Raw genomic sequence first — 16064 nt, 5'->3', positions numbered from 1 at the left:
CTCCTCCCAATAGAGCCCCAGCTTCCGACACCATCCCCAGCTCACAAGGTGCACCAGTGAGCCCTTCTTCACTCACCGCACGATCTAGTGGCTCATGTTGTCGCCCCTGGGAAAAGCATTTCCTTCAGGCTGCCACTACCGACAGGAGGTCTCGGTCCACATGGGGCTCCCTTCCCTCTCACCGCTGCCGCTTCTTCCTTCGGCTTGTCCCAATACCCCCCCCTTCCCCACTTCTCCGTCACTCAGACAACTCGGCCTCTCCTTCTCCCCTCCACTGCTACTGCCACCTCCACCTCCTTCTCCCCCCGGAGTTGCTGACATGCTCCACTTTGGAAGATGTTGGTGACTGTTGGGAAGGAGGCGGCAGTGAAGGGGGAGCGGACAAAGTGAAAGAAGCAGCAGCTGGTGAGAGGGGAGGGAACCCCTCGGTGCTCGAGCACGTCTTGTTGTTGGCAAGGGCCTGAAGAGAGCAATGCCACAGCGTGAGCTACAACAACAGCCACGTTAACCAGTGAAGAAGGGCTCACTGGTGCAAGCCAGTGGTGCCTGGTATAACGGTGAAACAACACAAAGTGCTGGAATAATTCTGCAGACTCTGAAGAAGCGACCCGACGTCACCTAATCATGTTCTCCAGAGATGCTGCCTGACCCGCTTAGTTACTCCAGCACTCTGTGCATTAACCATCATCTGTGCTTCTTTATTTCAACTACATACAATAATACCTTACTCGGTTATAGCGGGCAATAGGCAATAATGGACACCATTCCCCTTCCCCCATATGGTCCGTTATAACAAGGGTTTACTGTAATTCTTTCTTGCTGCACCTTTACAAGCACATTCAATAGAACGCAACAAAACAATAAGGCAAGAGAATGGGGGTGAGATGAAAATTAAATGGCAGAGTGGACTCGATGGGCTGAATGGCCTACTTATGCTCGTCTGACTTGTGAACATGAAGTAATAATTACTCCGTAAACCAGACCATGATAGTGCAAGCCAAAGTATGCTGTGCAACCTCAATAGCTTGTGCAAAATCAATAGTTAGTTTGGTGTCGATGAATGGTTGTGGTTAGGGTTATACAGATTAGTTCAAGCGCCTGATGGGAAGCTGTACTAAAACCTGGAGGTAATGGTTTTCAGGCTTGTGTAACTTCTTCCTGATGGTAGAAGCGAGATGAATAGCCAGTGGATCTTTGATGATGTTAGCTGCCAGCTTTCTGGTTGGAGAACTTTCAGATGGTCGGAACGCACTCCTCCACACATTTCTTTATGAAACCACTAAGAACTGTGACTTATTCGTTAAGGTCCATTGCCGATCCCTTAACATCGTTTAGTTTACCAAATCCAAGTAGTCAAGTCAGTCAACTGCATCCCGTGACCAACTTTGAACAGTCCTCTCTGCCAGAGCCGTGCAACCCTTTGCCACGCAAGCCCAAGAGCTGCTCTGCCCAACACTGGCTGATGCTTCTAAGGCCGCCTGGGTCGACGAGATGGAGAGACCAGTGGAAGTCAGTGGAACCATCTAGGCTACACCAGTTCATCGATGACCCCATGGACGTCCCTGGCCAGGACCTGCCCCGAAAGCAGCAGACAACCCTCAACCGCTTGAGGACAGGCATCGGACGCTATGGAGTAGCGATGAAGAGGTGGGGCCTCGTGGACAGCACCTCCTGCGAGTGTGGGGACCCAACACAGACAGTGGAGCACATCGTCACCAGTTGCCCCAAACACCAGCCACCGAATGGTGAACGAGGTCTGATTGACCTGGACGATGACACGTGGCCTGGCTCGCCTCAACGGAGCTGCAGGTCTAAAAGACATACGACAGAAGAAGTCACTGCCTATACATATATCAGAGCCAGGTAGTCAATCTGTGTTGATGCACAAAATGACACAAAATGCTGGAGTAAGTCAGCGGGCCAGGCAGCATCTCTGGAGAACAGATAGAGAACAGCGAGGTGCTCCATTCTTCAGGTGACGGATGGAGCAATGTGCCTGATAATGGAGTAGCGGAGAGCAAGATTATTTGATCATCTGGTGCTGCAGGAAACCTTATGATGGTAGTTTGAAACAAAGATTATCTTTGGTTTGAAGGTGACTTCTCCTACCACCAAACAACTTTGTATCCAACTACCTCACGCTAATCTCATGCGATCCTACTCGCTGAACTAGCCTACCAGCGTGGGAGCTAGTCAAAGGGCGGCACAGAGTTGCTGCATCACAGCGCCAGAGACTCGGGTTCCATCCTGACTACAGGTGGTGTGACTGTACAGAGTTTGTACGTTCTCCCCGTGACCTGAGTGGGATTTCTCCGGGTGCTCCGGTTTCCTCCCACACTCTAAAGACATGCAGGCTTGTAGGTTAATTGGCTTGTGTAAAATTGTAAATTGTCGCTGGAGTGTGTAGGATTGTGCTGGGGTGAAGGGATCGCAGGTCGCCGAGGACTCGGTGGGCTGAAGTGCCTGTTTCCGCGATGTATCTCTAAGCTAAACTAAAACTTGCTAAAGGCCATGTAGACAAAGCCGACTGCACCACCCTCAACAATCCTCTTGGTCACCACTTCAAAAAAATAAATCCAACGCACAAAGCCGTATTGACTTTACCTGAATTTCCAAATGCAGGTAACTCCTGCCTCTTAGAATTTCCCCCAGAATGTACTCCCCATTGATGTTGGGAATGGGGATGAGAGAGAGAGAGAGAAGATAGACACAAAAAGCTGAAGCAACTCAGCAGGTCAGGCAACATCTCTGGAGAAAAGGAATATGTGATTCCATGAGCACTTTCATTCCTAGGAACACATTCCCAGTGCTACGCAAGATACCAGTGCACACCAATGATTTGTGCCTGCCACAGTGCAGTAACCTTCCATGTGGCAATTACTGAATGCCTTTCAGAAATCCAAATACATCCGGATCTACTAACTTCCCTTCAAGACTGGTTCATTACATCTTAAAAGGATTCCGAATGAATGTTTGAAATACTATTTCCCTTTCAAAAACTGTGTCAGCAATTTAATTGTATTATGATTTTTTAAATGTTCAATACTACTTCCTTAATAATGGAAGCAGTATAGCGGATGTCGAGTGAACTTGCCGATAGTTTTCTTCTTGCTGTGATGTTAGGAATTAATAAATCAAATATGGATAGACCAAAAGCTAATTAGATCATTCATTTGCTGCCTTTGTACATTTGCTGCTAAATAATTTTCAGAAGTGAGTAATCGGAGTGAAGAATCCACTTCCCCAAGAGTCGCGTATCTGGAGATTCTCAAAGCTAAATAAACCCCATGCATTTTCATGCATGGAAGTTTCAACTCAAACCCTCTGAAACACAGCATTAAAGCACAAGCTTGGAACAGTCTTGTTTATTAGCCGTTGGATCATTTTCAATAATGTACCTCTAAATCCTCTGCATGTCGAGCTTCATTCTGCCCCATTCTTTTCAGTTCCCTTTGTCAAATCCTCCCACAAGGCAGGGCGCTTTTGTCCAGAACACAAGGATGGAAAGAGTGAAAAGAGAAAACAAAAGCCACAAGTGATTCAAACTTCTCAATCTCCGGTTTAAATTCCAGATTCGTAAACAGTTTGACAACATGCCGAGCACATCCCAGCTTCAATCAGCAGATTTTTAAAGATGTTTGCTCAGAAAGCATACAGCATCATGAGATATCGATCATTCACAGCCTTTCACACAACTTACTTCTCCTTTGGTAGCTTCCAAGGAACATCCTTTCTTCCAGAAGAAGCACAAGATACAGATGAGAATAGCTACGTCATCTAACAACCAACGACTGCTGTCGGGAGCACAACATGCACATTCATGTTGAGAATTCCTTCATTCTTCAACCCACCTGTACTGTTATTTCTATGGAGATTCATGCAGCAATTCGACACCTAAAGCATTCCTAAAATTTTCTGACCATTACATTTGCTTATGTTTTTAACGACACTCTTTAGGCACTCACGAACTTGCAGCCAAATTCTGCTCCAACTGCGTTGGCAAGTTTGCACACGATACTGTCAAGTTGGGCTGGATCTCGAAAAATGATAAGACAAAGTACAGGAAGGAGATAGATAGAGAGCTGAGTAACACATAGTGTCAAGATAGCAATCTCTCCCTCAATGTCTACAAAATGAAGATTATGCATGGACTTCAGAGAGCGGGGTGGTGTACTTGCTCCGGTCAACGTGAACAGGAATTGGCATGTCTCCAATGACTCTGACCGACTTCTACAGATGCACGGCAGAAAGCATCGCAACTTGGTTTAGCGACAGCCCTGCCCAAAACTGCAAGGCGTTGTGGAGAGTTATGGGTGCAACCCAGTTCCATCACGCAAAACAGCCTCTGCGTCACCCCCCACCCCATTCATCATCACAACTTCCTTCTTCTTTCTCCAGAATATTTCTTATCTCAGTCGATCAGCCACTTACCCTCAGCTACAGTCGCACCCAACCCTCCTGGTTTTCTGCTCAACTGAAACACAAGTGAACTTCTTCCCTCCACCAACGTATCACTCCTGCAACCCAGACTTATACCATCCGTCATCCTCTGCCTACTATTAGTAACTAAGTTTCCAGCTGTCTGGACCCTAATATCCCTCAAACTCTGGCTTTTACAGTTCCTTCAAGATAACTGGCAAAGAAGATGGAACAGCAGTAGAGATGCTGCGCTAGAGACTCGGATTTGATCCTGACTATGATTGCTGTCGGTACAGAGTTTGTACGTTCTCCCCGTGACCCACGTGGGTTTTCTCCGGGTGTTCCGGACCCTCCCACAGTCCAAAGACGTGCAGGTTTGTAGGTTAATTGGCTTGGTAAAATTGTACATTTTCTCTAAGGTCTGCAGGATAGTGTTAGTGGTTGGCAGGGACTTGGTGGGCCGAAGGGCCTGTTTCTGCACTGTAGCTCTGAACTAAATGAAGTATCACTCAATACAGTAGCTCTAAAAACATCCTTCATCTTTCTTGTTTACTTATTCTTCAGAATGTGAGCATCATTGCAAGGCCAGCATTTATTGTAACTGGTGATGGCGAGTTGTGCACAGTAATGTTTTCAGTTGGGTACCCAATATCATTGTGCAAATGGGGATAGAGTTAATGTCACGTTATTTTTCCCTCACCCGTATGGCATGTAGGCGCTCACCATCACAAGGACACAGTGTCGTACAGCACAGAATCAGGCCCTTTGGCCCAACTTGTCCATTCCAACCAAGATGCCCCATCTACACTCGTCCCACATGTTTGGCCCATATCCCTCTAAACCTTTCCTATCCTTTTACTTGTCCAAATGTCTTTTAACTGTTGTGATAGTACCTGCGTCAACTACCACCTCTGGCAGCTCGTTCCATACACCCATCACCCTATGTGTGAAAAGGTTGCCCCTCGGGTTCCTATTAAATCTTTCCCCTCTCACCTTAAACCTATGTCCTCTGGTTCTGATTCCCCTGCCTGAGTAAAGGACTTTGTGCATTCACCCTATCTTTTCCCCCTCTTGATTTAATACACCTCTCTCTAGGATCACTCCTCAGCCTCCTGCACTCCAAGGAATAAAGTATCCATTGTATCCTGGCAACATCCTCGGAAAATTTAGGGAAGGGCTATAAATCTGGCATCGGCTCCGACATACACATCCTGAAAAATGAATACATTTAAAATGTAACAAAAGGTGTTGTCAATAGTACTAACAAGGGGAACTTGCACAGTTGTTATCAGATTATCACTGAAAGGCTTTAGTTGTTCCGACACCATTCATTTACAGATTTCAATACAGTTTTGGACAAATATATATAATACAGATCAATACAAGGGAAGATAAACACAAAGTGCTGGAGTAACTCAGCGGGTCTGGCAGCATCTCTGAAGAAAAAGGATGGGTGATGTTTCTTCAGACTGAAAGAAGGGTCCCGACCCGAAACATCACCCATCCCTTTTCTCCAGAGTATATACCAACATCCAAGTTCCTTTTTACACACTTAATCCAAGGGAAGATGGGGATAACTTCCCTTGACCAAGGCAGCATGTAAATCATATGTGGTAACAAGGAACTTGGTAAAAGTAAAGCATAATGAATTGCTGCGAAACATTAAATTTGCCCTTGCTCAAAGAATAATAGTTGTGCTCGTCGAAGGTCAATCGTTATAAAGACTGGGAAATGGAAAGGATTCCTCCGCATGGTATTCTGCGTGGTCAATCCTAACCTCTGTGGCTCTCTGTGTGGAGTTTGCACAAGAGTGACCACAGGGCTTCCTCATGATTGCCAATTAACCTTAAAACCTGCACCTCTTTGGAGGAATCCGGGGAATCTGGGGAAAATCCATGTGATCACAGCTGAGAAGGCATAAACTCTGTATGAACAGCACCCGTGGTCAGGATGGAACCTGGGTCTCTGCTGCTATAAGGCAGCACCTCTACTGGTGTGCCACCGTGCCCCACCATGTTGTTACATCAGGACGTGCTGATCGTGGTAGCCAACTAAGTTATTGGTTGCTGTACTTTCAACGAATATGACATTTAATTGCATTTTAATAGAAATTGAGTGCCACTGAAACGCTTGGGTATTAGGAAAGAAATTATATATGCAAGTTTCTTTAAATGCTACGAGTAAAAATAGTGCTCATTCGAAGCACGAACAGAATATGAGCATTGAGGTGCAAACTCCCTGCTCCACATTGACTATTCGCGCCACTACCCATCAGCACTATATCAGCTGACCTCTGATACTATTCCTCGGTGGATTTATAGCACCACATTGCGGGAAGGTGCTACTATAAATTCTGCAACTTACAAAACTAGTAAAATTGATTCTCTTGTGCAATTGTGGAACCAACGTTCCTGCTTAAGGGACACAAGGCGCAGATTTAGGCATATCTGCTGCCACTTCAGCACAAGGTGAAGGTTGCCGACTACTTATTTCAAGAGTGTTTTATGGTCATATGTCCCAGATAATGAACAATGAAATTCATACTTGCAGCAGCACAACAGAATATGTAAACATTGTACTCACCCAACCTATCCAAGTCACCTTGCAGCCTCCTAGCATCCTCCTCACAGCTAACACTGCCCCCCAGATTCGTGTCATCCGCAAGCTTGGAGATGTTGCATTCAATTCCCTCATCCAGATCATTAATATATATTGTAAATAGCTGGGGTTCCAGCACTGAACCTTGCGGTACCCCACTAGTCACTGCCTGCCATTCTGAAAAGGACCCGTTTACTCCTACTCTTTGCTTCCTGTCTGCCAGCCAGTTCTCTATCCACATCAATACTGAACCCCCAATACCGTGTGCTTTAAGTTTGTATACTAATCTCTTGTCGAAAGCCTTCTAAAAGTCCAGATATAACACATCCACTGGTTCTCCCTTATCCACTCTACTAGTTACATCCTCGAAAATTTCTATAAGATTCGTCAGACATGATTTACCTTTCATAAATCCATGCTGACTTTGTCCAATGAATTCACCACTTTCCAAATGTGCTGCTATCCCATCTTTAATAATTGACTCCAGAATTTTCCCCACCACCGATGTTAGACTAACTGGTCTGTAATTCCCCGTTTTCCCTCTCCCTCTCTTTTTAAAATGTGGGGTTACATTAGCTACACTCCAATCCTCAGGAACTACTCCAGAATCTAAAGCATCCACTATTTCTGCGGCTACTTCCTTAAGTACTCTGGGATGCAACTTATCTGGCCCTGGGGATTTATCGGCCTTTAATACATTCAATTTACCTAACACCACTTCCCGGCTAACCTGGATATTACTCAGTTCCTCCATCTCATTTAACCCCCGGTCCCTTGCTATTTCCGGCAGATTATTTATGTCTTCCTTAGTGAAGACAGAACCAAAGTAGTTATTCAATTGGTCTGCCATGTCCTTGTTCCCCATGATCAATTTGCCTGTTTCCGACTGCAAGGGACCTACATTTGTTTTAACTACATACACACACACATATATATATATATACACATATATATACATACACACACACACACACACACACACACATATATATATACACACACATACATATACACACACACAAACAAATGCACATACATATGCATACACATATTCACATACGCATACACAAAACCAAACAAACAATAATGGTGCAAAAAGACAAAACCAATGCCCCCAGGTCTATGTAGTTAGGGGCTTATTTGGAGGTTGCAGTGTTTAATTGTCTGATGGCCCAGATTAACTCCAGTAATCGTAGCCTCAGATGGAAGCGCCAGAGAACAGAGCAAACTACTGATCACTTTGCTCACAGTCTGCCAGAAAGCAATAGGATTGTATACCTTGTATCATTTGAATATATTTTGCATTCCTGGCATAACAATCCCAACTGGGCTTCATATCACTGGGCCATTTCCAGTACTGCAGTTCCGCAGCCGATGTTTACATACTGTGGGAGGCAGTTTTGGCCATGGATTATACAACGGAAGGGCCTAATATCTAAGTGACTTGTTGTGCTGTTTCAGAAGTTTGCAATTCAAATTTCCAGTCGAGTATTTTGCTTCATATCTTTACTGCACACAAGTAAAGAATCTTTGTACAGGTCACAAACACACAACAGTTCATGCAAATACCAACGCATTCTAATAAATGCAAGTCATTCGTGGAAAATAGAGAAAAGGGGATGGGAACGACTTCTGCACAGATAGTTACAGAGCTCAGGCATTTCCTTCCAGGATATGAATCCCCAACCGAAATAATCTCAACATTCAAGAATAGATTGAAATAAATGGACGGAAAGCAGTATTTGTGCTAAGTATTTGCCTCAGTAGTTTAGTTTATTCTTATCAAAAGTACAGAGGTACAGTGAAAATTTTTGTTTGCGTGGAGATTGACAGATTCTTGATTAGTAAGGGTGTCAAAAGGTTATGGGGAGAATGCATGGGAATGGGGTTGAAAGTGAAAGATAGATCAGCCTTGATTGAAATGCAGAGTAGACTTGATGGGTCGGTTGGTTTAATTCTGCTCCTATGACTTATGAACTTAGCTTACCTAGTTTAGTTTAGTTTATTGTCACGTGTGGCGAGGTACAGTGAACGGGGTTTTTATTGCATGCGTTCCAGTCAGCAGAAAGACTACACATGATTACAATCGAGCTGTCCACAGTGTACAGATGCTGGATAAAGGGAATAACATATGGTGTAGGAAGGATCAAGTCTTATTAAAGATAGTCCGAGGGTATGATTTAAGCAAAGGTGCTGAACTGAGAGCAGTTCAGAGAGGTTTACTGAAATAACAACTGGAATGGGTTTTGTTGAGTTGTGAGGAAAAGTTGGAAAGGTGAGATTTCCATTCACTGGACATTAGAAAAGTGAGAAGAGAGTTACGTGAAACATAAAGATCTTGAGGTGTCTTCAAAGGGTGGATGTGGAGAGGATCTTTCTTCTTGTGGGAGAACATAATACCAGGAGTTATATTTCAAACCTTTGGTTGGTTATGACAAAAGGCCATTGGCCATTGAGTGGCATGGTGGCGTAGCAGTAGGGCTACTGCCTTACAGCGCCGGAGACCCAGTTTCAATCCTGACTATGTATGCTTAGCTGTACCTTCTCCCCGTGACCTGTGTGGGTTTTCTCCAAGAACTCCGGTTTCTTCCCACACTCCTAAGACGTACAGGTTTGTAGGTTAATTGGCTTGGTATAAATATAAATTCTCCCTAGTGTGTGTAGGATAGTGTTAGTGTGCGGGAATCTCTAGTCGGGGTGGACTCGGTGGTTTCCATGCTAAACTATTCTCCAACTTACACTAAACTAAACTAAATCAAGAATGTTACTCTGTGCTGCCTGACCTGCAGTGTATTTTTGGGTTGATGACCTTTAATGAGAAGCAAAGTTCAAACTTTGAGAACTTTTGTCCACGCAGCAGCTATTGAATAACCAGAGGCACCATTCCAACTCTTATTCCAACAATTCAATTGCAAGCCTACAGCTGTTACACAATTCATCATAACTTTTCATAGGGTATTAGGTATAGCAAGTCCAAGTTGCATGAATGGTTGTATAAACAAACAGCTCCAGGATGCAGGTGAGTGCAAGGTTCAGCAAGAATACTTTGCCTGTTTAACAGTTATTGACTGTTTTTTGGTGCATGGCTCTATCTGCCTCTCCTTTTTATTCTTTTTGTTTAGTTTAGATTTAGAGATACAGCGCGGAAACAGGCCCTGCGTCCCACCGAGTCCGTACTGACCAGTAATCACCCCGTACACTAGAACTATCCTACACACACTAGGGACATCTTTTTACATTTACACCAAGCCACCAAACCTACAAACTTGTATGTCTTTGGTGCGTGGGAGAAAACGGAAGATCTCGAAGAAACCCCATGTGTAGAAAGTACAAAGTCCGTACAGGCAGTCCAGATCGAACTCGGGTTTCTGGCGCTGCAAGTCAGCAGCTCTACCGCTGCACCACTGTGCCACAGTCTTCCTCTATCACCTGCCTCTTGTCCATCAATCACAAATTCTGTCTCAACACTTCCTCTCCTCTTGATATTGGCTGTCTCTCTCTCAAAAATCAAGAGTGTTTTATTGTCATAAGTTCCAAAACAGAGCAATGGAAATCTTAGTTGCAGCAGCACAACAGTTATGTAAACAGTTATGTAAAAACCCAGAATAAACAACAACAACAAAAAGTTCAGTATACATGTATAAATAAATAAACAAACAAACACACAATATTAGGGCAATGTCAAATATAATGCATCCAAGTCCATGAAGTATGGGCCCTGTTTGCAGTGTTTAATAGCCTGATGATTGTAGGGAAGAAGCTGCTCCTGAACCTGGACGTTACAGTTTTCAGGCTCATATACCTTCTTCCCGATGGCAGGAGCGAAATGAGAGTGTGGCCAGGGTGGTGTAGGTCTCTGATGATGCTGGCTGCTTTTCTCAGGCAGTGACTCTTGTAGATCCCCTTGGCTCCCAGTTCTGATGCAGGATTTTGACCAGAAACATTGTCTCTCCCAGCAGAATGAGATGTCTGTCGGGGAATGTCGCCGACTGGCCCACTCCAGACTGCAGGAATACGTGGTGAGGGACGCACTGAATGCCAAGACTCTGTGGGGGAGGGCCACAGTCCAGGGTCCTTCTGCTGCTGGACATTTGGGGGGGGGGGGGGGGGCAGAGTCTGGTAGGGACACCCCTCAAACAAGGGAATGGAGATCACCCCAGGGGGCCAGAAGAGGGGCAAAGGTGCTTACTCTTAGGATAGTTGCAAACACTATTGAATATGACACTAATTAATCGATAGACGCCGAAAATGACAGGTCTTTTGTACTGTTGTTATCTTTTATATATTTTTAATTTCTCTTCCCACCCCCCAAGAAAACAAAAAAATGCTCAACCTGGAGAGTTCCTCCATCAGATTGACTCCTGCACCAGATTTCAGCATCTGCAGTCTTTTGTTGATGCATAAAAACTGTGCGCAGTCCAAAGCTGCCTGGCTGTTTCGGGATATATTTAATTCATGAATGCAAAACGTCACAGACACGTTTTTTAAATAGTCCTGGTCTTCACGCACAAATGCCACAGATTTTCGATCTTTTGGTAATTGGAATCACAACAACGTTTCCCATCTCTCAGTAGACTGGCAATGACAAGCCCTTGCAGATGCTGTTGGTCAGATTTCAGCTTCACCAGCGCATTAAACAATAGCACAATCCTGTCACCTCCCTGCTGACACAGTATTCTGGTGATTCAGCCCTTTTTCCACATGCTCTATACCAACAAAACCACATTGTAAAATTATACCCATCTCAGCTAAAAAGACTAAAACGCGACTCTTCACTTACATAAGAACAGTAACATACATAGTCTGCCTGTTCTCAGCTTATTCTCAACAACTGATCAACTTACTAACCTACAGTTCCACCTCCCTTGTTCAAAATGTATGAAGGTTTAGTTTAGTTTATTGTCACGCGTACCGAGGTACAGTGACAATTTTGTTGCGTGCTAATCAGTCAGCGGAAAGCCAATACATGATTAGAATCGAGCCATTCACAGTGTACAGAGACATATGGGAATAATGTTTAGTGCAAGATAAAGCCAGTAAAGTCCGATCGAAAATCAATCAAAGTTTGAGTTTATCTGCAAATCACTTTTTGAAAACCTTCGTAAGTACATATTTAATCAACTCTAAACCCCATGGTTTTTGTTCATTATACATTATCAGGATGTTTCACCTGATCCTCACTAATACAAGCAGCCTCTGTATGCTGTAAATAGAAGAGTTTCTTGTGCAGTCAATGCACAGAAAGAATACAAATCGCAGACTTAAAAGACAAGGGAGCTGTGTTAGGCCCATATGCTTTGTAACAGGTACAGGACTGAGGCCCAGCTTCAACCCCCCATTTAAATGCAGAGCACTGCATATTCCACAGAATAATACCGATACAAGCAGGAGGTGGGTGTGGGAGGAGGGCACTGTGGGAAGTCTGAATTCAGTGGAATGAAGAATGAAAGGGTCCAGAGTATGTTTGGGGGGGGGGTCAGGGGGGGAAGGTAACAGTGGCTGGGGTTAAAGGGGAATAGGAACTGGGTTCAAAGGAAGAAGGGAGTCAGGGGCTGGGTTGAAAGGGGGGGGGGGGGGGATCAGGGGCTGGATTAAGAGGGGTGGTCGAAGAAGGAACTACAGATGCTGGATTACACCAAAGATAGACACAAAATGCTGGAGTAACTCAGCGGGTTGGGCAGTATCTCTGGAGAGAAGGAACAGTGGACGTGTCGGGTTGAGACCTTTCATCAAACTGAGGGAGGGGGGGGTCAGGACTGGGTTGATAGGGCAGGGATAGGGGCTTTGTTCAAAGGGCAAAGAGGGACAAGGGCTGGGGTCAGGGAGCATCTTTGTGGGCGGGGTTAAAGCTGAAAGGTTAGGGGGGGTCTATTTTATCCTTTTGTCATTATCTATTTAATCCGTTTGTTATTTTATGTTGCGCGATGAGCCAGATGCAACGAAATTTCATTCACATTTGCATTTTATTTATTCATGTGTGCATATATTTATATATATATAATTTTGTAGTCAATGCCTAAGAAGGGTTTCGGCCCGAAAAAGGTTGCCTAAACCCCTATCAGTCTGAAGAAGGGTTTCGGCCCGAAACGTTGCCTATCTCCTTCGCTCCATAGATGCTGCTGCACCCGCTGAGTTTCTCCAGCATTTTTGTGTACCTTCGATTTTCCAGCATCTGCAGTTCCTTCTTAAACACCTACTATGTTCTGTTGTGCTGAAGCAAAGCAAGAATTTCATTGTCCTACCTGGGACACATGACAATAAGCTCATTTGAACTTGAACTTGATTTGTTGGTCTATTTTTAAAGGCAGTAAATTATTTGATTGATTGATTGATTGATTGGAAGGGGGAGGGAGGGAGGCAGGGCGTGTTCTGTGGGAGACAAGCCCCCTCCAGCTGAGCTCAAAGTCCTCTCCTTTCCCACCCACCAAGGCTGGTGCCATTACACTGCCCAGCCCTGCTGCTGCCCATGGCACCCGCCCACGCCGCGGCCACTGCCCGTCCCGCTGCCCAAGGCACCTGCGGCCACCGCCTTGCCCTCCCCGCTTCGCCCTGCCCGCTGTCCGGGCCACATACATACCCGCCTGCCCTCCACCGGCCCGGTGCCGCCGCCGCCGCCGCCACCGCACTGCTCGCCGCAGCCTCTTGTCACATCACCAGGCCAACGCGCCGGAAGCACCCGCCCCCCCCTAGGGCGGCCAATAAGGACGCGGCAGTCGCCAATGAGCGACAGACGGCCGACCAATGGGAAACGCAGATTGCGCTATAATTGACGGCCCCGTTCACCAATAGAAGTGGACGCTCTGCCCTGGAGACAGCCAATGGGGATGGAGAAGGGGCGGGATCTGGATCTGGTTGATTGACAGGTCGTGTGGGCAGTCCCTGGAGCATTGTCACCCAGAGCCCAGCTTGCAGCAAAGGTATCTTTGGCTTGCAGCTCATGGGCCAAAGCTGAACACCACTGCAATCTGTGGAATTCTCTGCCACAGAAGGTAGTTGAGGCCAGTTCATTGGCTATATTTAAGAGGGAGTTAGATGTGGCCCTTGTGGCTAAAGGGATCAGGGGGTATGGAGAGAAGGCAGGTACAGGATACTGAGTTGGATGATCAGCTATGATCATATTGAATGGCGGTGCAGGCTCGAAGGGCCGAATGGCCTACTCCTGCACCTATTTTCTATGTTTCTAAACAAGAGCAGCCTCTTCAGGGTCTCAGAGTCTGCAATTAAAACACAGACCGGTGGGAATATTCCTCAAACTAGGTCCTCAAATCATCACTTGGTGCTGCAATTTCACTGTTCTATTTGAGACATATGACAATAAAACACTTTGAATTTTGACTAAACTAATTCTAAAGGAAATAATGTACCTGAAGCAACAATATTTTGTTGTATTTTTATTTGTTTTATTGAAGTGGCCTGATCCACAGTGTAAACATTTATAAAATCCAATAGTTACATTCTTCCAAACATCAATGGCCACTAATCACAGAGAGATTAAACTGCATTTGAAATAAAAGGTAAGCAAGTTTAGATGCAAGAGAGAATTTGCTTGGCTGACTGCAGATGATTCACTTCAGCGCACCCTCCATTTGCAGCTTGTGTATCTCTGATCCGTTAGAATGCAGAACAATTGATCCACTGAAAGGCAATCTTTCCAACCTCAGTGTACATTCCTATCGTTAGGAATGAACATGTTTAGTTTAGTTTAGAGATACAGTGCGGAAACAGGCCCCGAGGCCTACCGGGTCCGCACCGACCAGCGATCCCTGCACGCTAACACTATCCTACACACACTAGCGACAATTTACATTAATACCAAGCCAATTAACCTACAAACCTGTATGCCTTTGGGGTGTGGGAGGAGATTGAAGATCTTGGAGATAACCCATGCAGTTATGGGGAGAACGTGCAAACTCCATACAGACTGCACCAATAGACAGGATCGAACCCGGGTCTCAGGCTCTGTAAGGCAGCAACTCTACCGATGCACCACCGTGCGGCCGGTGATCGGTGTCATATGATTGCTGTGGGTACAAGCATTCAACTCTAGTGAATGTTAAATAATAATTGATGTTTTAGAGATACAGCGTGGAAACAGGCTCTTTGACCCACGGAGTCTGCGCCGATCACCTGTTCACTAGTTCTATCCTGCACACTTGGAACTATTTAAAGAAACCCGGAGAAAAACATTCGGTCACAGCGAGAACGTACAAGCTCTGTACATGCAGCACCCATAGTCAGGATCGAACCCAGGTCTCTGGCACTGTAAGGCATCAACTGCACCACCCTTCCGCAACTGAAAAATAGAATGGGAGCTGTGCCACAAGGAGGTGGATGGTGCCACAAGGACGAGACCATTTGAACACTACCGTTATACAAGGTTGGCTCTGCCTCCTTTGATAAAGTGGACACCTAGTAGGAAGTAGACACAAGGAACTACAAAAATGGACGCAAAGGGCTGGAGTAACTAAGCAGGTCAGGAGGCGTCTCTGCAGAACATGTGTAGGAAGGAACTGCAGATGCTGGTTTAAATCGAAGATAGACACAAATTGCTGGAGTAACTCAGTGGGACAGGCAGCATCTCTGGAGAGAAGGAATGGGCGACGTTTCAGGTCGAGACCCTTCTTCAGACTGATGTCAGGGGAGTGGGAGGTACATAGATAAGTAAGTGTGTAGATAAGGAGGTGTAAGGTGTGAAAACAGGAAAAAGGGAATGGATATCAAGGAAAATGTAGAAATAACGAAGGATTATTGTTAGCTGGGAGAAGGTATCAACAGGGGTGGAAGATTGCAACCTTCAACCTTCATCTATGTACCTCCCACTCCCCTGACATCAACCTTCACAGAAGAAGAAGGTATCAACAAAGCAAACAGATAAAATGTAGTAGGAGACAGTGAGACTGGTCGGAGAACTGGGAAGGGGAGGGAATGGAGAGTGAGGGAAAGCAAGGGTTACTTGAAATCTGGAGAACATGGATAGGTGATGTTTTGGATCAGACAGATTCCGTCTAAAGAAGGGTCATGAAACGAAACGTCATCTATCCATGTTC

At 45.3% G+C, this 16064-nt stretch overlaps 1 protein-coding gene across 13 annotated transcripts in view; it reads right to left on the bottom strand.

Moving 5' to 3' along the window:
- LOC116991809 (neuropathy target esterase-like) overlaps nt 1–16064 on the bottom strand; it is a 140299-nt gene that overhangs the window by 104386 nt on the left and 19849 nt on the right. For 6 of the 13 annotated variants that reach the window (XM_033050756.1, XM_033050765.1, XM_033050762.1 and 3 more), the window contains exons 1-2: nt 15293–15546; nt 3399–3438 (exon numbers count right to left, since the gene is read on the bottom strand). In XM_033050756.1, coding sequence (XP_032906647.1) covers nt 3399–3438; nt 15293–15372 — 120 coding nt within the window. In that variant the 5' untranslated portion in view covers nt 15373–15546. Of the gene's footprint in view, nt 1–3398; nt 3481–3700; nt 3807–13590; nt 13695–15292; nt 15547–16064 lie in introns of those variants that run through there. The other 7 variants (XM_033050757.1, XM_033050761.1, XM_033050760.1 and 4 more) reach the window with 3 other exon arrangements.

The sequence above is a fragment of the Amblyraja radiata genome, chromosome 35, assembly GCF_010909765.2.
Source record: "Amblyraja radiata isolate CabotCenter1 chromosome 35, sAmbRad1.1.pri, whole genome shotgun sequence".
Classification (NCBI taxonomy): domain Eukaryota; kingdom Metazoa; phylum Chordata; class Chondrichthyes; order Rajiformes; family Rajidae; genus Amblyraja; species Amblyraja radiata.
The sequence above is the reverse complement of the archived record's forward strand: the minus strand, read 5'-3'. Positions and strand labels throughout refer to the sequence as shown.